The sequence below is a fragment of the Pelodiscus sinensis genome, chromosome 23, assembly GCF_052426305.1.
Source record: "Pelodiscus sinensis isolate ZL-2025 chromosome 23, ASM5242630v1, whole genome shotgun sequence".
Classification (NCBI taxonomy): domain Eukaryota; kingdom Metazoa; phylum Chordata; order Testudines; family Trionychidae; genus Pelodiscus; species Pelodiscus sinensis.
The window spans coordinates 941,251-966,010 of NC_143074.1; the positions used below are offsets into that span (position 1 = coordinate 941,251).

The following is a 24,760-nucleotide window of genomic DNA, read 5'->3' on the forward strand; positions in this document are numbered from 1 at the left end:
ACAGAGTTCACTGAAAACATCTACTTGCTTATAAAGCATTCTTAAAACACCTACCTAGGGAAGCAAGGAAACAGATTGACAGAGCCAGATGAGTGCCCAAAAGTCACCTACTTCAAAACAGGCCCAACAAGGAAAATAACAGAACACTCCTCACCTACAGCCAAAACCCCTCTGGCACATCACTGACAATCTACAACTTCACTCTCACAGGCCTTGGGAGACAGGCCAATCCTCATCTACATACAACCCTCCAACACGAAGCAAATACTCACCAGCAGCCACACAATGCACCACACCACCACTTAACCAGGAACCTTTGCCTGCACAAACCCCATTCCCAACTCTATCCACATCTCTATACTAGCGACACCATTCACAGGACTTAACGACATAAGCCACAACATCAGGGGCTCATCCACCTGCACATCATCCACTAATGTGATCTGTGCCAGCAGTGCCCCTCTGCCATGCACATTGGCCAAACTGAACAGTCCATGCACCAAAGGACAAATGGACACAAATTAGACATCAGGAATGGTAACACCCATAAACCTATAGGGGAACATATTAACCTTCCTGGACATTCAGTGATGGATTTAAAAGAAGCCATCCTTCTACAAATTACAGAGGGAGACTGCTAAACTGGAGTTCACTTACAAGTTCAACACTATCAACTTAGGTTTGAATAAAGATCTTAACTGGTTAATGCAGTACAAGGCAAATTCCCCCCACCTTGACTGTGCATTGTGTGAAGAAAAACTTCCTTTTGTTTTAAACCTGCTACCTATTAATTTCATTTACTGACCCCTGGTTCTTGTGTTATGGGAACAAGTAAATAACTTTTCCTTATTTACTTTCTCCACAGCAGTCAGGATTTTATAGACCTCTATCATATCTCCTTTAATTGTCTCTTTTCAAAGGTGAACAGGTGAAAAGTCCCAGACTTTTTAATCTCTTCTCATATGGCAGCTATTCCAAACCCCTAATCATTTTTGTTGCTCTTTTCTGAACATTTTCCAGTGCCGATATATCTTTTTTTAGATGAGGCAACCACATCTGTATGCAGTATTCAATATGTGGATGTACCATGGATTTATACAGAGGCAATAAGATATTCTCTGTCTTATTCTCTATTCCTTTTTCATGATTCCTAACACCATTCACCTTTTTGACTGCTGTTGCATGTTGAGTGGATGTTTTCAGAGAAGTATCCACAATTACTCCAAGATTTCTCTCGGGTGGTAACAGCTAATTAATTCCCTATCGTTTTATACATATAGTTGGGATTCAGTTGGAATATGCAATTATCAATATTAAAATTCATCTGACATTTTGTTGTCCAGTCACCTAGTTTTGTGAGATCTTTTTGAAGCTCTTCACAGTCTGCTTTGGACTCAACTACTCTGAGAAGTTTGGTATCATCTGCAAATTTTGCCACCTCGCTGTTTACCCCTTTCTCCAGATCATTTATGAATATATTGAATAGGATTGGTACCAGTACACACCATAGTAGGACACCACAAGTTACCTCTCTCCATTTAGACATGCATCTGGCGAAGTGGGTCTTTGCCCATGAAAGCTTATGCTCCAATACATCTGTTAGTCTATAAGGTGCCACAGGACTCCTTGTCGCTTTTGCAGATCCAGACTAACACAGCTACCCCTCTGATACTTCTCTCCCTTTTGAAAACTGACCATTTATTCCTATCCTTTGTTTCCTGCCTTTTAACTAGTTATCAGTCCATGAAAAAAACCCTTCCCTTCTCATGACATCTTACTTTGCTTAAGAGCCTTTGGTGAGGGATCTTGTCAAAGGCTTTTTGGAAATCTAAGTATATTATGTCCACATATTTGCTGACCCCTCAAAAAATTCTAGTAGAATGGCTTTCACACCATGTTATTAGAAAGAACACTGGAGAACATATTAGTCTTACCTCATAGCTATTTAGCACCTGCTCATAATGCCATATAACATTGTATGCTGTTTGAAAATAAGAGGGCAAAACACAAAATAGAATAATCTTCTACCTTGAAACATCTGCAGTATTAAAACCAGGTTCACACCACATATCCAATGTCTTCAAGAGTTTGCACTGGAGATCAGGGTATTCTGCCACATAAGTCTCTACAAGGTTAATTTTCTCTTGAAGTAGCAATGGCGTGCACATCTAGGAAGGAAAAACAGATTTGCACTTTCAAAGAATTTCAGACACATTGTGCTCTATTCCTGGTGCAGACTACTTCCCACGGCATTGCTTCAAGCAGGCCAGATGTCCAGCCACTCCCAGGCTCCAGGCACAGAAGCATGAGCAGTCCCAGTTTGCTCCCGCTCAGAATCTGACCGGGGGAGTTATACACCTGCACCGTTGCTCAGTATGGGCCACATTCTGGCTCAAACTCTTCTATATTGAGGTCTGTAAGTGTTTCAGAAAAGGATTCTGAATTGCTTAAATCTTAAACAAATATTTTTACATTCAAATGTGCCTAAAGGGAGTTTTCTTCACAGAATTTTCAACATAAATATTAAGCTATAACATTACAAACTTTTGGCATTAGAATTTATTTAATTCCCCCATGCCACCTCTTACTACCACACAAGTAGAAAATACTTGAGTTATCTTCTAACACCCATTATTCTGAATAGGGAGAGCTGGGGAGGAGATGGGACTGGCTGTGTATTTAAACAATAATTTGTAAAACAGAATTAACAAATCTGATATTTCAGATCCTAGTTAGAAAAATATTCTATGAAGATGTAAAGCTGTATAGAAACAATCTTTCAGTCATTTCACAGATTGAAATGTCATTTTAGCAGCTCCAGCTCCATAGTGACTTCTTACAAATCAGATATTAGTGCTTACTATTGGTATATAACTTCCACTTTTTTGAAAGACTATGCATCTTGTTTATCAAAGCCTACAGCTGATGACAGGAAGACTACAGGGGAAACAGACTTACCTTTTCCACATCTAGATCTAGCTGTAATTTTAGCTTTATACTCAGAATGGCTGCCTAGAAAACACAAAAGGTAGAAAATATTTCTTGTTGCAGCGGAGGACGTATGCTTGGGAGAGCTTATAAATGGATGTGTTTCTAAATGGACATATAGATAGACCTTTTATACACATTTTTCACAGAATGATTCTTTTTTACTGTTATCTTTTGAATGTACTAAATAAATGCAAATGGACTTCATTTAGAAATCCATAAAAACACTATCAGTGGCATTTCATGTTTTAAACTGTATTAAACCTCAGAAGAAAAATTCTGAGATCAAACACTATTAAAAAAAAGAGAGAGAAAAAACAGGCTCTCTAATCAAGTGTTTGGAAAGACTCAATTGACAGTTAATTTTCTCCAGGAATATACATTTAAAATCTGAATAAAAAAGATATTCATGAATTAACTTGAACACGAATCTCAGTGCTTATCAATTGTGCTATGCAGTTATATTTTGTGTAAACATCTCATTCATAAATCTGAAAAAAATCAACAGATGTTTCAAATGTAGCCCCCCACATGCCCTAGATCAGCAGTTCCCAACCTTTTCCAGATGGGGACCCATTCTGACAATTCAGGAAGACTTGGTGACCCAGGGCAATTCAAAAAATGTGTGAATGGCTCCTTAAGAGCCACCTGGGAAGACACCTGGCGACCCTTTCGAAATGTAATGGCCACCCCTAGGTTGGGAAACACTGCCCTAGATGCAATGAATCACAAATAAAAAGATGATAATAATTAGATTGTTTCCTTTTATGCTGTGTTGTGACCATTGATGAACTAAGGCTTGTAATCCCCAGGTGAAGTTAATCAGAATCAGTATCCTAAATATGCAGATGAGGAAAGTATGTCAGAGTGGTAAGATGATTTGCCAAAAGTCATACAAACAGTCAGTGGCAGAGCCACTTCAAAAAAAGAATTTTTGAATTCCCATTCTGTGTTTTAATTCCAAGAACTTGCTTCCACACTGGCTTCAGTTTTCCTCTTCTACTAGATACAACTTCCGCCCTACTACAGTAAAGTGATGCAAAACAATGGATAACCGTTGATTGTGAATTGAAAATCAATACACCCATATCATTCTGCCAGGGGGTTGCTAAAACATGTTCGCTGAGCCCTGATTCAGCAAGGCCCACAAACAAGTCCTTAAACCCATCCTTATTCAACAAATGACTTAAGCATGTACTTAAGTCTCAGTGAGTTAAATCTCAAACTAAGCACATACTTAACTGATTTAATAATAATATATGGAGGTATACCTATCTCATAGAACTGGAAGGGATCTTGAGAAGTCATTGAGTCCAGTTGCATGGCAGGACCAAGTACCATCCCTGACAGATTTGCCCCAGATCCCTAAATGGCCCCCTCCAGGATTGAACTCTCAACCCTGGGTTTAACGGCCCAATGCTCAAACCACTGAGCCATCCTCCCCCAATTTTGTTGAAATACTTTTCTTGATTTTATGACTATCAGTGTTATAACAAATAGAAAGCCCTGTTACAGGAGTTATTTACAGAGTCCATTTCTTTGAACAGAAAGGAGACCATGAGAGAGTATCAGTATGTTTACAATATCAGTAATATAAGGAGAGACATGCCTAAATGAAGATTCAACTGACTTGGCTGCAAAATATTTATTTTGTTATTGCAATGTTTAATATTGTTCAGTTTCCACCACAAAAAAATCAGTGAAATCGGCCTATTTTTATGTTTTTTGTACAGAGGATAAAATTTCCACACATGTATCATCTCATTCAGGGACTCATTTTGCTGTCCAGTAACAAATACTTCAACATATAGATGGCATGCATCAGCGGATACTTAAAGATACACCCCACCATGAAACAGTATTTGTGCATACTCCACACTGGACCAGAAGTAACTAGAATAACTGGAAACTAGTAATCATATTAATTTAGTTGTAGAAACCTCAGATCAAAACTGGATCAGCAAGGAAATAAGAATCCCAAATCCAAACTGTCTTCACCACTAAGCAAGATCAACACCTTCCATTTAAATATGATCTGCTCAGCACATTATCCAGGAACCCTAAAATCCATATAATGTCTGCACACACCGTGCATTTATTAGGAAGGCCCCAAAATGCACCCCGAAACCAACATATCTGATGTCAAAAAGGTGAATACTCATATGCTGCCTTTTCTGTTCCTACTAACGTGTTCCAAATACAGAGTTTCCAGTGCGAATAAAAATAACAGCAAAGAAATAACCCAGATAAGCTACATTAACTCCTTCACATCCACCCCACTCACTTCCAAAGTGGATCGAAATAGAAGCATGGGAAAAGTGTATGTGTTTTCTGGTCCCAAGCCAATGGAGGGCAGGCATATGATGAGGACTAGGTACTAACTGGTTGACTGATACAGGGAAAAAAAGATAGGAGCAAAATGTGACTTCCCAATGGTCTGATCCAAAGTCCGCTGAAGACAGCGAGTCTGGTCAAGCAGCAATCACAATAAACTTCACATGTGGACAAAACAAAAAACGATCCAAGGATCTGTTCACACGAGGACAGATGTTCCCAGCTTGCCCTCAATCAAGATATTCTCCTTAAAATGGGACTGAGAAGACTCTGATACCTATGCCTCATAGTGTTCTTCTCTACCTCATCCCACAGGGGCCTTCATCTTCCCTGAGCACAATTTGGAGGTGACCATTATAAAGTCATAGATCACTAGAACTGGAAGAGACCTTGAGAGGTCAGAGTGTCCAGTGTCCTGCCCTGGACCATTCCTAGATAAAACAGGTAAGAAGTTTTTCCTAGTGTCCAACCTGAACCTCCCTTGCTCCCATTAGAAATGATGGAAGGTGGAGGTCACTTGAAAGAAGGTAATTTTTGTTTACCTGAAGATTTTGTGTGTTCGCATCTAATGATGGGAAAATGTTCAGCTGAAAACATTTACCCGTAAGTCTAAGTATTTCTTTTCAGATACTCCCCATTGCACGAGATCTACTCAAAGAGAGTGGAAAACTCAGATGAATGAGTGAGAGAGCATTTACATGCGTGCAGTGTCATGCAGAGCAGGGGAGGGGAAGAAAACAGGTGTGCGTGCAGGGAGGGAATTGTGGAGAACACAAAGGAGGAGAATCTGGGGCTGCGTGCAGAGGAACCTGGAGGGAATCTGGATGGAAATCTGCATGTATGCACATAAGCACGTCATAGTGTGAAAGACAGAAGGGAGGGGAAAATGAATTGGACAGGGCTGTTTTGTGCATCTCCGGTGACATAACACAGCTTTCAACCCAGTTTAACTAGTCAGTGTGTTTGGCCAGCGTCTTTGGGGATGGGCCTGAGCTGCATAAAGCAGCAAGAGCGTATCTTGTGAATTTGGCCCTAACAGATACAATTAAAAAAGAAAAGATTTAAGGTCCCATCTTCCAATTAGAACTATCATATGATAACACTCATTTACTTTCTTATTCAGGGTTCACATATTAATTTTTTAATTAAATAAGGAAAATCCCCCACAAAACCTAAATTACAATGCAGGTAACATATCAGTGATTTACGGTACAATGCATCACAGGAAGGTTTTAACTGTCCACAAAACAGCTCAGGAAAGTCTGAATAGTAATAGAGAGGTAGCCGTGTTAGTCTGATCTTGCTAAAACAAAAGTCTGCCCTATAGCGACACTACAGCAAAAAAACAATATAATGGATATTCTAACATCAGTTGAATCTAATCCATTTAAGACTATAAACATGAACATGCTTTAATTATATTATTGCAAGACATCACTAGAGGGCTGACATAAGGGAGAGTGTGAGCCTGAAATGTGACTTGCTAAACCTTAGCATGTTTGCATTTTTCAGTCTGACCCTATCAGAATAGCCTGGGATTGTCATGCTTGGTTTTGGAACAACTCAGCCATCCCAGTAATGTATTTTACTTTCAATTACTGATATGTACTCTCAGCCTGAATCCTGTATTAATGCATTTTTTGTTTAAGTACGCTAAGATGTGTGTATTTAAACTAAATAAATAGTATATATTTTAATGCCTTTATTGCCTAATTCCTTATTTCAGCAATTATCCCTAGATATAATTAACAAATCTGTCTTTTTTAATGAAAACTATCAATTACCACCTCAAGACAACATATTTATTAAATTTATTTTCAGTACAAAAATGAATCAATCCCTGAAACTTTTTGCTAATATTTGAAAACATATAAATATAGAAGGATAATGTCATTTAGTTGTTAAAAATTAAATGCAAAAATTATCTTCCCATCCCTGCTAATCCTTAGGCCCAATGTTCTTGTTTAAAAAAACATACAGAAGAAGAAGAAAAGTCCCTAGACTTCTAACATAGAGAGCTTTGAGTGGGAGTTCTCTCAAGCCCAGGAATATTTCTGGTTGTCAAAGGCTAAAAAGATTATTTATTGTTTCCTTCCTAAACCCAGCTCCACTGCCACCTGTTCAGAATTTAATATAAAGCTGTTAAACAACACCAGAACTTTGATGCTGACTGCAAAACAAGTTTCACTGTATCTGACCCTAGAAGCACTTACTACTGATCCACAAGCAAAGGAATTTGATTTTTTTTTTTTTGGCACAGCTATCTTTTTACCTTTATAAGCTGTTTAAAAAAATGTAAATAAAATAACTCAGTGGACAATAGAGGGCATTCATCCCACAGAAAGACAGCCGCCACCCTTAGACATGAAATCTCGCAGCACATTAAGTCATGAGACCCCACTAATCAAAGCTGACAGGGCCCTGAATGTGATTTCTGCTGGGACTTAGCGATATCATGGGGCACTGAAGCATGCACAGCCTGCCAGACTGCCCCTGTTCATGTGACAATGGCTTTTATTCGCTAAAGGGGCCTGCGAGTGACAAGAGTCTCCTTTGTCTTTAGATTCCTGCATTTGGAGTGCAAGAGAGGTTCATTCAACCAGCCCCAGACACTCTTTGAAAGGCTGAAGTGTAACATAAGATGACCATGAAACACTAGCTTGCCTTCTGCCTACCCCTCATTCTTCTAAAGCACAGCCTGGCCTATTCAGCGTCTCTTCACAGAATAGCATCGCACTATATTAGCCTCTGGTCTGCTGAATTCCATCATTGTTTAAAAAATACTGGCGGCCATCTTGGTTTTCATAAAGCCATTCACCAACACCGAAACGGAGCGCTCCAGAGAAAGACCTTCTGAAAGGCTACAGTACTGTCAGCGCCTTGGAGTCCTGCACAACACATGGTGTGCACAGCATTTTGTCCAGGCTCCGCCTGAACACAAAACAGAGTCTAATACTCTTAACACTAGAGCTCAGGGTATGGTTTAGGGCAACTACTGAAACTCGTCTGGCCATTATGCTTGGCTCCCAAAAGCATCTGTGTAAGAAAGAGGAATTATAGCTAACGGCACCCCAGCTGGAACCGTATCACAGACATTTTAAATACCTGTGCTTAGAGACGATTCTCCCTTATCAAACAAAAGCATGAACTCCAACTGTCAGCCTTAAAACCCATTTTTGTCAATTCCTCCAGTGCTGCATTCCACACACTACCAGCTGCAATCAACTGCATTCCCACCAGAATGGACACATCTCCAGCACCTTGCCACACAGACACTTCTGCCTTTTTCTTTAACTGCCACCCAACTTACCGTCAGGAAAATAAAGCTCCCACTATATGTTTTGGGAGCATTAGTGCCATCCAGTGGCCAGTGAGACTCGTCTCATCTCCCCTATTTCAGGGGTGCTTCACGCAGAATGTACCTGCTACTATTATTGTAGAACCTCTGAGTTACGAACACCAGTTAGGAACTGACCAGTCAACCACACACTTCATTTGGAACCAGGAGTAAGCTGTCAGGCAGCAGCAGAGACCAAGAAAAGAACATGGCAAATACAGTACACTACTGTATTAAATGTAAACTACTAAAAAATTAAAGGGAAAGCAGCATTTTTCTTCTTTGTAGGAAAGTTTCAAAGTTATATTAAATCCAGGTTCAGCTGCAAACTTTTGAAAGAACAACCATAATGTTTTGTTCAGAGTTATGAACAACCTCTATTCCCAAGGTGCTCATAACTTTGAGAAGCAGGAAACATTCACATCTGTGGCATCTAGATTTATCTTCCAATGACTAACTTTTATCCCACCATTACTTCCATTCTGACCCACTGTAGTCCGCTAGCATTGGAGGGGACAACACAAAGTTCACGGATCCCAAGGGACTGCTCGGCTCAGCTACACAAATTACTGTTATTCTGAAAAACAAATTGGTTCGCCCCTCAAGTAGCTGTAATACCGAAGGCCCCGGGAGGGATCGGATCTGCTTGAGAAGTACATGAGTCTTGAGGAATATCAGGGACCTCATTGTCTGCAGAGACATTATTCTCATCTGGGATTTGTGAGGTGGGACATGAACATATAAGGCAAAATTGAAGACCCTGAAAAATGCTTTGTTCACATAAGAATATTAAAAGTGTCTTGGGGACTAATGGAGAGTGTTTCTCCACAGTAAAGACTGAAATCCAGGCGCCCCCCCCAATCGATCGATAACCTTAGGGCTTCAACAAGGGGGTCAGAGAAAGCAAAGAATAAGAGCAAACGTTTAGAAGGGTTTCAAACTTCGAAAGACATAGGGAGGGACAGAAGGGGTTAAAGGGGCTCACAGCTGAATGTTTTACTGCCCCATCTGAAAGTAGCCCTACAAGTAGAATCAGCACAATGCAGACACCCTCTGTCACAGCTTGCAGCCGAGGCCTGCTAGTCCTAATGCCAGGCCCTATTTCAGTGTTTCAGTGGCTATGGTGTCCTTAGAAAATCTCTCACCTTAACAGGAAATAAAGGACTTTTTGTGTTATTAAGCATCCAAAATAACTTACCCCAAAATTAATCAAATTCTTTCAAGCCTTGCAAAAGGAGGCTAGGCTTGACTGGAGTTGTGTGTCCCCCAGGGTGAGGCATTAGACTGAAGGAAGAGTTAGCACTGCAGTAAAAGCTTTCTTATCCCAAATGTTGGGGAAATGGGAGGTGCCATCAGTCAAATAGTCCAGTTAACTAGAATAAGTGCAGGAGGAGTGAAGGATCCAGCTGGCATGTGGGTTCTGGGGTGGGGCCAGGGATTTGGTGTGCAGGAGGGGGTTCTGGGATGGGGGGTGCAAAAGGGAGCAGGGAGGGGCTCTGGGAGGGTTTGGATTCAGCAGTGGCTTTGAGCAGAGGGCTGGCCCATAGGAGGGGGTTGCGGAAGCTGAATCTGGGGGGCATTCACAAAGGGCAGCTCCCCACAAGCAGGGATACGGCCCTACTACTCCTACTCAGAGTCACGACTACGCTGCTCTGCACACTGCCTCCACTCGCAGGCACTGCCCCCGCAGCTCCCATTGGCCACGCACCCACCAATGGGTGCCGGGGAGCCTGTATTCGGGGTGTGGGCAGTGCATGGTGCCCCACGAGCTTTCCTCCACCTAGGAGTAGCAGGACATGTTCCTGCATCTGGGGAATGCCCAGAGGCAGCTGGGGAGCCTGCTGGCCTGCACCAACCAAGCTATAAACTGGACTTTCCAAGGTCAGAAATGCTGGTTTCTAGAGCTTTCTGGTTGGCTTTTACTGTATCCAGAGCAACAATCATACAAAATCCCTCCACGGCCAGGCCCCGCTGCTGGTGTGAAATGGCATTTACACAGACCCAATGAAACCAGGCCCAGACACTAGCAGAGAATCGGATCTCTCAGTATGCAAATCTCACTGAAAGTCAAGACTCACCTCTTTGTACTTGCCCTTGTGGTACATATGGCTGACATGGCCAAGCAAACTGGTCCGGTCTGCTGCATGTAGCTGATAAATGTTGAGCAGCGGGTCAAGAAGATTAACTTGGCTCTGGGCTAGGATTCTGAACACTCGGGCCTGGAGCTTCTTCAGTCTCAAGCCAGACTATGAAATCAGAGTCAAACGTGGATTTTGTAAAGACCAACAGAGTTCAATGACAGTCAAAACAGAACATTTTAAAACATCAGACCAGGCAACCCTTTGGGAAGGGGTTCTCCAGTTCCCACCAGGAGTTTTGACACAGAAATCAGGGCAAGACACTGCACAACTTACTTTACAGCGGCCAATTAAACTAACATTAAATGCTGGTGGGGTACAACTTGGAGAGGCCTGGTATAAAGGTCAATCAGAACTTGAGGAAACGGCCCCCAACAGAACTGCTTGCAGTATTCACACCTCCAGCTCATCACAGAAGTTAGAAAGCAGGTCGGAGCAGGTTTCCTTAATGATACGTGCCCACAGCAGAAACAAGCTTCCTGGCTCTTCCACCCCCCAGCTCTCCACAGGCAGCCATTCCCTGCCACACATGAGAAGTCAGTTTCATTCCCAGGCCCTGGAGTGGCCATGAGGCAAACAGATGGCATTGTGATATAGGAACCCAATAACTAATACACACTTCCATACATGGTCATTCTAGTAAAACTCTGGAGAGCTTGACTCTCGGTCCTGTGCTTAATTCAACTACAACAGACAGGAATGGCAGAAAAGAGAGATGTTGGGGCTCTGAATGGAGCAGCTGAACTCGCACACTCAGGCACTCGGGGGGAAATGAAAAATGGAGCAGTACCAAGACAAAGCCGCCTGACACTCACAGCAAGCAACGTACCGAAAGGCAAAATCTCAAGGTGTAAGAATGCACCAGGGCCAGGAAACGGAAGGATGACTTGTGATGACCTAAGCTACTGGGGAGAACCAGATTGTTACCACTTTCAGCATGCTGAGGGACAGGCGCTCCTGCCATTTGGCAAGACTTACATGATCCTAGAGTAAACATTGTGTGCATGCAAAACTGGGAGAGAAGACAGTGAGTGGGCTTTTGCCGACAGCAGGGATGGTGGTTCCTAAGGGCAAGCCTCCAGCCAAGGGAACGTCTGAAAGCTCCATATTCCAGCAAGGCAGCTTGATTTGGGGAGACAGAACTCCCAGGCTATCGGAGGAAAAGGGAAGGTATTTTAGCACCAGTGGCCATTTTCCTTTCAGGCCAGTGACAAAGGAACAGAGAGCCTCAGGATTAATTCCATCTGCAAGTCACAGGGTGGAAAGGAACTGGACTCTGTAGGAATGGGAGGCCCTTTCTTCAGGCTCAGTCTCTTTCTCTCTCTAACCTGCTGGCCTACAGGATGTTCCTTTATCCACAGCTGCAGCTCATTGGTGATGTAACATCCCAGGGAGTGACCTTTTCCCTGCCAGTCACTGCTGCTCTCCAGCATGTCCAGGAGTCCTGCCAGCGGGTCTTCCAACGCTGCAAAGCCCCTCCTGGTTTCTTCCTTGAGCTGCCGAGATACAAAACCCAGGAGATTAGTGATTCTTCCCTTCCCCCGGCCAGCACAAAGATTTACTCTTATTTAACTGAATCTGTTCAGAGAGGTAACTGTTGTCATTCAACCACCATCCGTGCTTCCAGTGACTTATGTCATTACAGATTCCTTCATGGCCCGCTGCACCTCAGAACCAATGGGAAAGGCGGCAATTGCCCACACTAATTATCTTATAGAGACAGAGAAGTTGTTCTGCAGGCTGAGGGTCTGGGAGAGGAGGGTGTTACTGGAGAAGTGGTGATAGTAAAGGCAGGCAGATTTACAAACTCGCCTACCTGCACTTCCAACATACCTACAGATCAAAACCAACCCTCCATTCCTGCACTGCAAACTTTTACATTCATCATATCACCACTGCAATCACAATTGTGCAACACTTTACACTAGAGTGAAAACTCCAGAGAATTAAAGAGTTAGGGTTTTAATACAGGATAAAACATTTCCCATCAACTTGTTGAAAACTCAAATTGCCTTATTTGAAACCCAACTTCCCTTTCTCCAAAGATGCGTGAGGTACTTGGTTTAGGCCACCATAGCATTCTTATAGTGGACAGCTCATTACAATTATAGACGGGATGCTGAAAAGCATGGAACATGGAAAAAATGAGGCTATAAATCTAAGGAATTCCAGGGTGATCTGTTTAGAAAAGTGAAGGAACTGAACCCTCACTTTGTGAATGCTAATAGGCAACTTACTCCCCATCTGGACTAAGTGATAAATTAAAGCACTAGGCAATATCATTATAATGTTTGTATTAGAGAACAGTTTCCAATGAGTTCAGAGGTTGGCAGGGAGAAGAGGTGGCATCCTTCAGTAGCGCCACAAGCACCTTTTTCACCACATGGTGCATATCCAGGCATGGAGCAGAGGGAGAGCAGTGACAGAAGAGAAGAATTCCATCACAGCAGCTGCTTTTCTTTTTTCTGGCTAAGAAGCAAAATCTGAAGGATGCTGATTCCTGTATGCAGCAAGGTTTACTAATTTATTCTATATGATGTCCCCAGTTGCAGCATCAAATGAAATCAACACAAAACGACTGAAGAAGAATACGGAAAACAAAACAAAAAAATCTAGAGATAATATGCATGTTAGTTTTTTTTCCTTTTTATTCATCTAAAATAGCTACTGGAAGACAGTGTGATTTGCCAGTAATTTTCCATAGCCTCCTTCATGTTGAGAAAACCTTCAGACCCATAACAAATATAAATCTGTTTCTCTTTCCTGGGTTATCAGCTGCATCAAAAACAATGCTGATGACTAACAACGATGTGTGTTTAGATAAAAGTCTGCTCCTTCCCTAAGCATTTTCCCTGTGGCAAGAGCTCATGAAGTCCAACACAGAATTCTACCCTCACTGCAAAATTCAGCAGAAGCAGCAGCCAGGCTACAGTGGGACAAGCTCTTATCCAACTGTAAGTATCAGACACAACAGCCAAAGGAAAACAAAGTGACCAGCCAAGTAAACTGCACTCTGCAGAAATGGCTTTTTTCCCAAAGCCCCACTTCAGCACATGTGGGATTGAACAAGGGCCTTCTCGGCACAGCTCAGCATCTCCTTGGGCTGGAGTCAGACTCTGAGCAGAACACAATGGCCTGAGAGAGAGCAAGCTCTCACTCATGCCAACTTAGCTCAGAACCCTCGCAAAACTGGCAAGAGCAGTGACAGTACATCTGGACTGATTTTTGATGAAGGATCACTTAGCTATTCTTAGCAATGGGAAAATCCTTCTTTAAAGTCTGCTAATGCTCCAAGGAAGTGAAAAATGGGACGGGATGGACAGAACGTGCTACCTGAATCACCTTGTTCATCATTCCTCCAGCACAAGATTCTTTTAACGTAGATTTGTAACTATGGCAGATCTAGTTTTCAATAATTCACATGACAGGGTTTCTTTGGGAGACTATTTCACAGCCTACTAACTCCCATGTATAAGAATTTTTTGGCTGGTGTCCAGAAGTTGACCTCAATGTATGGGCCAGGGATTATGGCTTGCCACAGGATGCATCTGACCAGAAAATAAGTAGGTTTTTGTCCCAATTAAGGCCACAGAGTGAGAGAACACAGAGAGTTCTTTCTCGGAAGAGACTCTCGAGTTGCGTGGCAAAGATAATACCGAATCATTAACACTTTATTAAAATAAATTAAAGACTAACAAATGTTGTGAAACATAGAATTACCAGGCAATATAAAATTCTATGGCTCTGGGTGGTATCATTTCTATGATAAAAACTACATACCTAGCATACTCACTCCCTGACCTGAAGACCTGGTGGTAAGAGACAGACTTGTCCCTCGCATGCCCCATGAATTTGAAGGTTAAAAATGTTGAATGACTAAGCTACACTGCAAAGCTGAACTCATAACTTGATAGAAGGTAGACGAAGTTGAAGAGCAAACAACTGTGATCTCCAGCATGGATGTTTTATAGAGAACTGGCACTGCTTAATTCACGCCCAAACTACCATGCCCAAATCTTATTTCCTCACCTACCCAGACTAACTTGCTTTAGCTAATCATACAGGATAGAGATCTGGCAGTTTCTTGCAGAACAACCAAACACCAAAAATAACTATAATGAATAACATCTACTGGAACTCTGATTCAGTGACAGCAGGATATAGTAACTAAGTAGTACAAACCAAACATCAAATGGTCTGGTAGCACTTTATAGACTAACAAAACATAAAGATGGTATCATGAGCTTTCGTGGGCACAGCCCACTTCTTCAGATGACCGGAGTTCACAAATCAGTCCAAGAAAGAAGTATGTTACATGGTAAAGCAGGCTAGCAACTTAAACTTATGGGCTACACAATCTATTTTATTTTGTTCATTTTAGCTCTTTATTCCAAGTTACAAAAGCAAAGACCCTTTGACTAATCCTGCTGTATTACACCCAAAAAAAAAAGTTTTTCTTCTATGCACAAATCACTGAACTCTGAAAACCTCCAGCATGGTCCTAGCCAAATGTAGAGATCTATTCTTCTATCAGTGTTCACAAGGAGAAGATTAATTAATGTGATTAACTCTCTTTAGCATTAATAGAAGTCATCTGCATAAGTCACCGGGGGTCTTGATGAAATCAATGTATATCATTTTAACTTTACTCATTTACTGTACATGCAAAGTTCGGGTCACTTTACTTCAAATTATCTTGTCTGGAACAGTGATGATGTTAAGTGGCAGATGGGGGCCGAATGGTTACAAATTCAGGGCATCAAGTATCAGAGGGGTAGCCGTGTTAGTCTGAATCTGCAAAAGTGGCGAGGAGTCCTGTGGCACCTTATAGACTAACTGAAGTGTAGGAGCATAAGCTTTCGTGGGCAAAGACCCACTTTGTCAGATGACATGCATCTGACGAAGTGGGTCTTTGCCCACGAAGGCTTATGCTCCTACACTTCAGTTAGTCTATAAGGTGTCACAGGACTCCTCGCCACTTTTGCAAATTCAGGGCCTTATTCTGTTCTCAGAGAATGCACACAGCTCCCTTTGGCATCAGCATGGAACGCAATGTAGTTCTGAAGGCAGGCAATGCTCAAAAGCCTGAATAGGTCTAGTGTCAAGGCAGCTGAAGAAGCAATGTGTGTGCATCATGGCAGTGCAGACAGCAGGAGCACAGCCCTGCATTAGAATGACAGAGTTGTTTTACCCCTCACCATCCCTGCCATGGCTCCCTGCCTTATCCATCCAATGGCTTTTCTAGTGGTCGGGAGGCCCATCTTTCCCTTTCAAAGGGAAGTGGTTCGAACACCTGCACTGGCAGATATGGAGAGTAGTGGAGGGAGAGAGAGCCACGTGGCTGTGCCTGCCTGCAGTGCACCCACACTTTGTGTTTGAGGAACATTTCCTCAGTAAAGGCTCTGTCTTCCTTCAGAGCCAATTCACAGCAAATCGTCTGAAATCACATGCACTCCTGCGGTGGCGCAGTGCAAGAGACCTGCTGAATACGTTACGGAGGCTGGGATGAATCCTGCAGAATTCCCTCTGCTATAAGAAAGCTGTGATATAGTCTGCACTGGACACTTCAGTTGAGAGGCTCCTTTTCATAACATTTTGGTTACAATCCACCCAAATTCCCGTTTGCAGAGCGTATGGATTTGGATGATGATTTTCGCCTGCTGTTGTCCAGGTGGAATGAACCCTCACTATTAACGTTTTCCTTTCGCTCTTGCAGAACTTGGTAGGAAGCCCTAGTCTTCACACTTGCTGAGCTCTAGACTGCGTCGGTAACTGACCATTCAAAGATACCTCTTGACTGCAGTCTGCCCATCTGTTCAGTGGCTAAGGCTGGAGAACCACAAGCCAGAAGAACAAGAAGATATAAACGCACCAGTTAAATATGATGACTGAGCAATTCAGACAACTAGGATGTAGCATGTAGGCTAGGGTCCTTTGGGCATACTAGCATATAGCCCAGCGGGTATGTTCCACTCAACAACACATTATTTTGCAAATTCCCAGGTCTATCAGGAAAACCTTGATGCTATTAACTTGACTGCAAAGCAGAGATTGCTAAACATGGGAAGCTAAAGATTAATCACTTACGTCTAGGTTTTTTTGTTAGTTTTCTTAGTTAACATCCCTAATACATACTTCATCTACATTTGGCAACAGTTACGGGCGGTGGGCTGCTGCTACAGACCTGCTGGGAGCCAGCAGCCCTGCATTGGGCCGGAAACAGCTGAGCTAAAATACCCTCTCTACTCCCATGCAGTCCCATTTAATTAACTAATTCACTTAATTAGTTAACCAATTAACTAATTTAATGGGATTTTACATCCATAGTATGTATCATTCCCTCAGAGAAATTTATACGTAGCACCTAGAAAATATAGGACTGGTTAAATATATCTCAATTTCAAAGAGACACTGTCCAGCCAAACTCCAGCACACTGCTCCAGAAATAAAAACAGGAAAAGACAGCCATGAAATATGGAGGCTTAAATATTGATCCACTTAGCAAAGTGACCCCCACTCCCACCCCCGGGAAGATATGCTGGCGATTTCAACACTCTCTTTGCCAGGTTTAAGGATGACCGGATATTTCACATTTTCAGATTTTCTGCTCGCTATATTCAGGGGAGAAAAATTGTTTAAAATAAAAGATGAGCTTCTTTTTTTTTTAACAACTCGGCCTGTCTGCTACAGTCTTTGTATGTGTGTCCCACGACTGCTGCTCATTGGAAAAGTCTGCCTTTTATTTCCCTTCACACTGCAGATCTGTAGGTCCTTCCCCTCTGCATTGAAGTTGAAAGCAATCATGAAGAATTGTGGGGCTGACCCAACGGCTCAGAGACTGGACATGCTCTGCATACTGTTATTAGCTCCAGTGGGAAGGGAGGATCCCTATATAGACAGCCTTACCTTGTTCATTTCTTTCTTTGTCCAGAGGGACTGAAGGTTTTTAAGCAATAGGAGTGAGTCCTGGCCTGGGGGGGGGAAAGGGGGGGGAGGGTGAGAGAGAAAAACAAAACAGATTTAGTGCTTCTGTACAGGCAGTCCACATACACTGGGGCATTGTTCTGCTGAAGAGAAATAGGCCCCTCCATGCCACTGTTTGAAACCACCAACCTTCCAACTGTCATTCAGGATTAAAGTGCTAAAACCCCTCACTTTGAAAGCCTAACAAAACCACAACAGACATCATCCATGCATAGCGTTAACTAAACACCCACACCCACTTAAATGATTGTTCAGTGCAAAGCTCTCAGGGTGTATTTACAACTAAATCATGTTACCGCTCTTCAGCAAATAGGACTGGACTGGTCTCTCCCATTTTGGAAATTAAAAAACTGTACAGTCCTAAAACAGGTCGTTTCTTGCTTAGTTTAGCAAGGATTATCAGTGCTTCCTGAAGCTTTCCCTGGAATAGACCTGGGCTTGGATGTCATCTCAGCACTCAGATGAGAGACTGAAGTGGGAGAATTGGTTTGGAGACCGCCTTCATAACTGCAGGAGACACTCGGTCAGTGGGCAATCACTGCAAGGCTGCTGTGCCTCAGCATACTTGTATGTGGGATTAGATTAGGCCCAGGGTTATGGTGAGCCTGACAAGGCACAATTTATCCGAGAGTATGAGAGGATAATAAGCCCCAAAACCAAAGATGTGATGCAGAATAAATTATGAGAATGTCATCTGGGCTTTTTCACTGCTTTCACAAACCAAACCAATAATCACAGCAACTTTTCAAGCCTTCTTGATCAAAATGGTCATCAGAATGTTTTAAAAGTAGATTTTCTAACCACTTGAAAAGTTACATTAACATCTCTTATGCATCAAACCAGTCAGAATGAGGTACCTGGAACAATCAAAACTTAGTCATACTTAATTTAAAAACTATTCTAGTTCTGAATATTGTTTTTTGCATGTTCATAAGAATATTCTTACTCAATTTTGCATCAGTTAGAACATGTTACTGGGGGAACTTTTTGCTAACCTCTGAAGTCCACAATGTAGTCTACTTAAAAATAGGCTCAAGCCTTTGGGTTAATTAATTAAACCTCAAAAAGACCCACAATTAAACCACCTTCTATATGCTATATATAAAACCTGGATAAAGGATTTCAAAATGTGCAAAGACTATTTATCATGGTATGCCACTTTGGCCAACAAAAAAGCTACTTTAAAGTGAAAAACTTTTGCTTCAACTAAGCTACATTATAAAGTGTGATATTTGCAATTCATTGTATAATATTTTACATCATCATTCACTGGTAAAGTCAAGCTCCGCAACAATTATCGAGCCACTGATTTTCCTTTTGGAAGAATAAAAATTCATCATTTATACACACGCATATACTTGTACACCTTCCTCACAGATTTCAAAGGGAAATGTATGAAAAGCCAATAATATATCCCAAAGAGTTTAAGCTACGAGCTTTCATCAAAACAAGCTCTGTCATCAAAACAAGTTCCTCCTTTGGTGATTTCCCCCCTAATCTTTTCACAGTGAAACCCTGTGGCAGCTTGAAGACAAGGTCAGAAAAGTAGCAATGTAATTAGTCTCTCCGGTTCACTTAAAGTGAGCAGCACTGCCACTAGCCTTTCTGAAGAACATCTTCCCAGACGCAGGATAAATGCCACAAGGCATCACAAGTACAAAGCAACTTCACAAAAATTAAAGAATTTCAATAGGACGTACCAGATAGCCAAGTGCCACCTCTTTCAGCTATCATTCCCACGTTAGCTAACTCCCTCTCTTTCCTGCATTCCCACAGTCCTGCTGGAACCCAGGCATTCAGCAAACTGCAGGATCTTCCCAGCAGTTATTCCTCCTTTGAAAAAAATCAGGTAAGTTCACAGATGGTAGGTCAGAACTTCAACCCTCTGTGTTGGGAGCCCCTAAAACTCTAACTACCAGAACTGTGATTGGGCAACACAGGATGGATCACTCAAACTGTCCTCTTCTGTTCATTCCCTCTTAAGTTCCTGGCACTGGCCACTCTTGGAAGACAGGATACTGGGCTGGATGAACCATGGATCTGACCCAAGATAGCACGTCTGATGGATCTGACCTAAGATAGGTAGAAGGTTTCAAACAAACAAGAGGAAGTACTGTTTCACACAGTCAGTCTGTGGAACTCCTTGCCAGAGGATGTTGTGAAGACCAAGAATTTAACAGGGTTCAAAAAAGACCTAGATAAATTTATGGAGGTTAGGTCCATCAATGGCTATTAGCCAGGCTGGGCAGGAATGGTGTCCCTAGCCTCTGTTTGTCAGAAGCTGGGAATGGGTGACAGGAGAGGCATTGTCCACTGTTGGTAGACAAGACACTGGGCTAGATGGACCTTTGGTCTGACCCACTTTGGCCGTTTTTATGTAAGATGTTCTCCTGGATGTCCAGGGCTGCTGTCAAGACATAGTTTCAGCAACTAGGCTATTTCTCCTTGTCTGTCTTGATTTCCCACATTGCTGGCAGAGGAAAAAAAAGAGGTTAAAATGGACACTAGCATCAGCTGCTGCAGTGTCTCTTGCTGCAGGAAGGTCTGGTGGAAGAACCGGGCAAAACAACAGGAGAAGGGGGGAAGAGCAGGGCAAATTGGAAAGGAAAGTAGGGAGGAGCATTGGACAAAGGTATTCTTACACAGCATGTTTATGTGAGAAAGCACAATAGTGAGAAAAACACACGCACAACTATAATTTCTTCCTTAGAAAGCAACCACACTCAAGCTCACTGCAGGTCCCTGTGTCTCCATCCAAGAAAGAAACAATTACTGCTTGATTCCCCTGAACAAGGAATCGTATATAGAAATACACAGATGCAGTAAGTACGCTACACAAATCCTAATTCTCACAGCAGTCCCCTTCTCTCCCTCTACTAACTCGTGTAGACATAAGAACGGCCATACTGGGTCAGACCAAAGGTCCATCTAGCCCAGTAGCCTGTTTTCCAACAGTGGCCAGCACCAGGTGCCCCAGAGGGGGTGGACTGAAGACAATGATCAAACGATTTGTCTCCTGCTATCCCTCTCCAGCCTCTGACAGACAGAGGCCAAGGACACCATTTTATCCCCTGGCTAATAGCCTTTTATGGACCTAACCTCCATGAAATTATCTAGCTTCTCTTTAAACTCTATTATAGTCCTAGCCTTCCCAGCCTCCTCTGGCAAGGAGTTCCACAGGTTGACTACACACTGTGTGAAGAAGAACTTTCTTTTATTAGTTTTAAACCTGCTACCCATTAATTTCATTTGGTGTCCTCTAGTTCTTCTATTTAGGGAACTAATAAATAACTTTTCCTTATCTGCCCTCTCCACACCACTCATGCTTTTACAGACCTCTATCATATCCCCCCTCAGTCTCCTCTTTTCTAAACTGCAAAGTCCCAGTCACTTTAACCTCTCCTCATATGGGACCCGTTCCAAACCCCTAATCATTTTAGTTGCATGGAGTGTTTACATGGAGTGTTTCTGAGAACATTTGATCAAGGCCGGATGAACGGAACATCTACCATCCGATGACAGGTACAAACACAGATGGGGAAGCTCAGAGGCAAAACCGTCTGCTGCACAGCCCCACAGCAATATTCACAAGGGTACTGGAGTCTGTACTGAACCCTGTGTGGACACCCTTTCCTGTCCTCTCAGCCTTTGGCTACAAAACATGATATATATTTGAAGGTCTACATTTCTCCAGCTACTGGCAGGGAGGAGCTGCCTGTCTCCTCTCCCACAACCAGAGCCTCTGGAGTAGGGATGTTAAATATTGGTTAATTGAATAGTCGATTAACTTCACGAATTCTTATCAGTTAGTTGACTATTCCATAGTCCCTGGGCAGCCCCTGTCTGGGGGGAAGGGTCTGAGCTCCCAGACCTGGCATGAGCCAGAACTGAGCTGGGCTGTCTGCCCGCCTGGCTCCTAATACACTTTAAATGCAGAGCCGCAGCAGGGTAGGTCCTGGGACTGAGATGGGCTGCTGGCCAGCCTGCTAAAAAATGTACTGGCAAAGGGTGGGGGGAAAATGCGTGTAGTCTATAGCAGTAACCTATAAGTTTTTGCTTAGCGGTTGATCGACTATATTATTACATCCCTTCTCTGGCGGCTGTGGGGAGGAGGTCTCTTCCCCATTCCCCTGGCTGCGGTGAAGACTACACAGATGTCTTCAGTATCTTCCTTCTCCCTCCATGGTCTGGCCCTTCTCCTCTAAGAATAGCTCCAGTACCAGTCCCACAAGCAGCCTTTAGATATCAAAAGCAGTCGCATGAAATGAACACTATTCTTGACAGTTTTGCTGCTGTCACAGGGCTCTCCAACCCTGCCCATGTGGGGTCTTGTCAGTTGCTTTCTGCGGCATGCGATGCGCAGCATTATGGGGCAGCAGCACAGGAGCTGGCAGCCTGTAGGCTCAGGAAGACCACACTACATTAGCTCAGGTTTCTTGCCAACCAGACCAACTACTTTTCAGATAAAAGTGGCATTCTTGAGAGCCTAATGGCTTGCCATGGAAAGCTCCCCACTAACTGGCAAGTGCGATTCTCAAGTCCTGAATCAGATAAACAAATGACAAGTGAGTTAGTGGTCCAAAGTCTCATTGTGCCCTGGACTGGTGACCTACTCCACTTGCGAGGTAGAGCAGGGACACTGCTATCTCATCAACAATCACTGCAGCGGGCACTGATCTGCATCTGCAACAGCAGTGGCGGCGCTGAGCCCCACCGAGATCCCACCGCCCTGTGGCGGGAAAAGGCCGACGCTTTGGTGGAGCGCTGGGAAAGAAGCATATCCTGCACCTCCTCACTGCAGGCATAAACTACCTGACTTCCCCTCTGGCCCCACCCCCAAACTCCACATTCATGTTTTCAAGTTTTTTGACAGTGATTCCATAGCATTCAACATTTTAATTAAGAAAATAAACCCTCTTTGATTGTCCAGTAATAAAAGGGGGCGATTGTAAATCCAGTCTCTTCCATTTCTCAGTATCGGTGGTTATATTTAAAACCATGAAAACCACAGTGTTTATATTTTTAAGCTGGAAAATTGCCTCTGAGGAAAGCCAGAAACTTCTATCTGTTCATTCAAAACACATCGTGATCATGACAAAACTGGCACTCTCGGGCGGGTGAAGTAAAATGATGGTTTTGGTCATGTGCCATTTCAAAATTCAATTACATTATTCACCAATTTTACTGGCAACAGAAATCCGTTTACTAACTAAAGCCACTGGTGCATCTTGCAGGGGAAAATGAGACATCAAATCCCAGAGGAGAAATTTACCAGTGAAAAATCTCATGATAGTTCTTCTTTGTGTCAAGAGCCAATAGACACCACACAGCCTGAAGCCTGAAAGAGTTATAGTCAGCTAATTAAAAGAAACTGGAAGAGAAAGAAGATAATATAACTTCAACTTAGGGTTGCATCAATCAGTCAATTACAGCTGCACTTTATTGCTGGATAAGGTCAAGTTCTTTCTCTCAATGTTCAGGCCTTCTCCAAAGCAACATTAAGTCACGTCTCTAGCCTGAAAATGGGCAGGCTTTCATTTTTAAAATGCTGTCTTTATTATCATGTCTAACAAGAGAAAGATAATAAACACAATGGTAGCCAAACCAAATCCACTCATCTATCTATTAAGTCATAAAAGAGCCTTAACTCTCCCCCTGTGGTTTTTGCATAAAATAATCCTAAAACCCAGCAAACAGGCTTCCTCAATTGACATCTTCAAGGCATCAGAATGATTATTTGGGACAATTCTGCAAAAGAAAAGATGACTGCAAATGTCTGCATGGTATCGTGCTGTGAAGCTATGCACGCGTGTAGGCAGTGAGTCTGGAGCTAACAACTCAAGAAATGAGAACCTCACAAGCTAGAGCAGGGTTGCGGGTAATCGCACTCATCTATCACCATCTCAACTGTCTTGATTCCACATGAGAAGTAATAAACTGCCTAGATTTGTCAATGGTGCCTCAGCCAAACATTTGTCTCCTGACCCCAGGATGCACCGAGTACATAGAGAGCAAGGTTAGTGGATGCAGGGACCAAGTTAAAATTGTTTGGGCGATACTGAAGATGAATTTCTATCCTTTCTAGTGATTATAGAGATTGTTTCTTAAGGTACCATTAACTTGGAATTTTCAGACTAGCATTCAGGATTAAAAAAAGAGATACAAAATTCCACTCTAAGTAACGAACAGATATTTATAACCTTAAAGTTTTCAGCCTGACCTGTTCTTAATTAAACTTCAGCTACACGCAGTTGGAATAATTAGCCTCTCCAGCCTTACTACAGTTTGATTCTTTGAGCTTGTGAACATGATTTTACAGGGAACTGCTCTTGTAATCATGAATGACTGAATGATATACTTTTCTTTGTAAATAGATACTAATTTGTATGAATTCATGTATCACAAAGCAACACATTTTTTAAATGTTTGGGCAATTTTATAAGAACCAGGATTGTACTTCTCAATATGCCTTCTGAAGCCCTGCATCGTAACTACATTGCAGAGCTCATTAGGAGAAAGCAGACATTAAGAGGAGAGGCAAAACAAGCAGTAGAGGAATGTCGAATCATTTGAAAGTATGCAGAAATAGCTTTGTAATAGTACATTCATCCTAAAAAGGCAGAAGGGTGTGCTACTCTTCCTGTGCTTTATAGACTTGTTAAACAGCTCAGTACTACTGGGTTTTACTCAGATATGTAGGAAAAAGTGCCAACTGCCAACATGTTGGCTAGCTAGTGAAATGGGAATATCTAGTAATTAGAGATTATAGTTACTTAGCCAAAAGGACTGTACTTTAAATAATTCGCTGATTTTTAAAATTAGGGTCTTGTTACTACAATATCGCTGGATCCTGCCACGTCCTCCTTGCTTTGTGCTGCAGGCTCTCTCACCCCCCAAAAGACTCATTTAACTCTCTGTAAGATGCACCACGAGCATGAGAAGAGTCCCTGGCATAATGTTAGAAACCAAATGGAGAAAA

General features: G+C 42.5%; 1 protein-coding gene across 14 annotated transcripts in view; it reads right to left on the minus strand.

Moving 5' to 3' along the window:
* The window catches only part of EXD3 (exonuclease 3'-5' domain containing 3), a 347,824-nt gene that overhangs the window by 231,031 nt on the left and 92,033 nt on the right, over positions 1 to 24,760 (minus strand). For 12 of the 14 annotated variants that reach the window (XM_014570610.4, XM_006117367.5, XM_025181796.3 and 9 more), the window contains 5 exons: positions 17,704 to 17,768; positions 12,126 to 12,293; positions 10,738 to 10,905; positions 2,959 to 3,012; positions 2,029 to 2,168 (listed from right to left, as the gene is read on the minus strand). In XM_014570610.4, the coding sequence (XP_014426096.3) occupies positions 2,029 to 2,168; positions 2,959 to 3,012; positions 10,738 to 10,905; positions 12,126 to 12,293; positions 17,704 to 17,768 (595 nt within the window). The remainder of the gene's footprint in view (positions 1 to 2,028; positions 2,169 to 2,958; positions 3,013 to 10,737; positions 10,906 to 12,125; positions 12,294 to 17,703; positions 17,769 to 24,760) is intronic. The other 2 variants (XM_014570611.4, XM_075905829.2) reach the window with 1 other exon arrangement.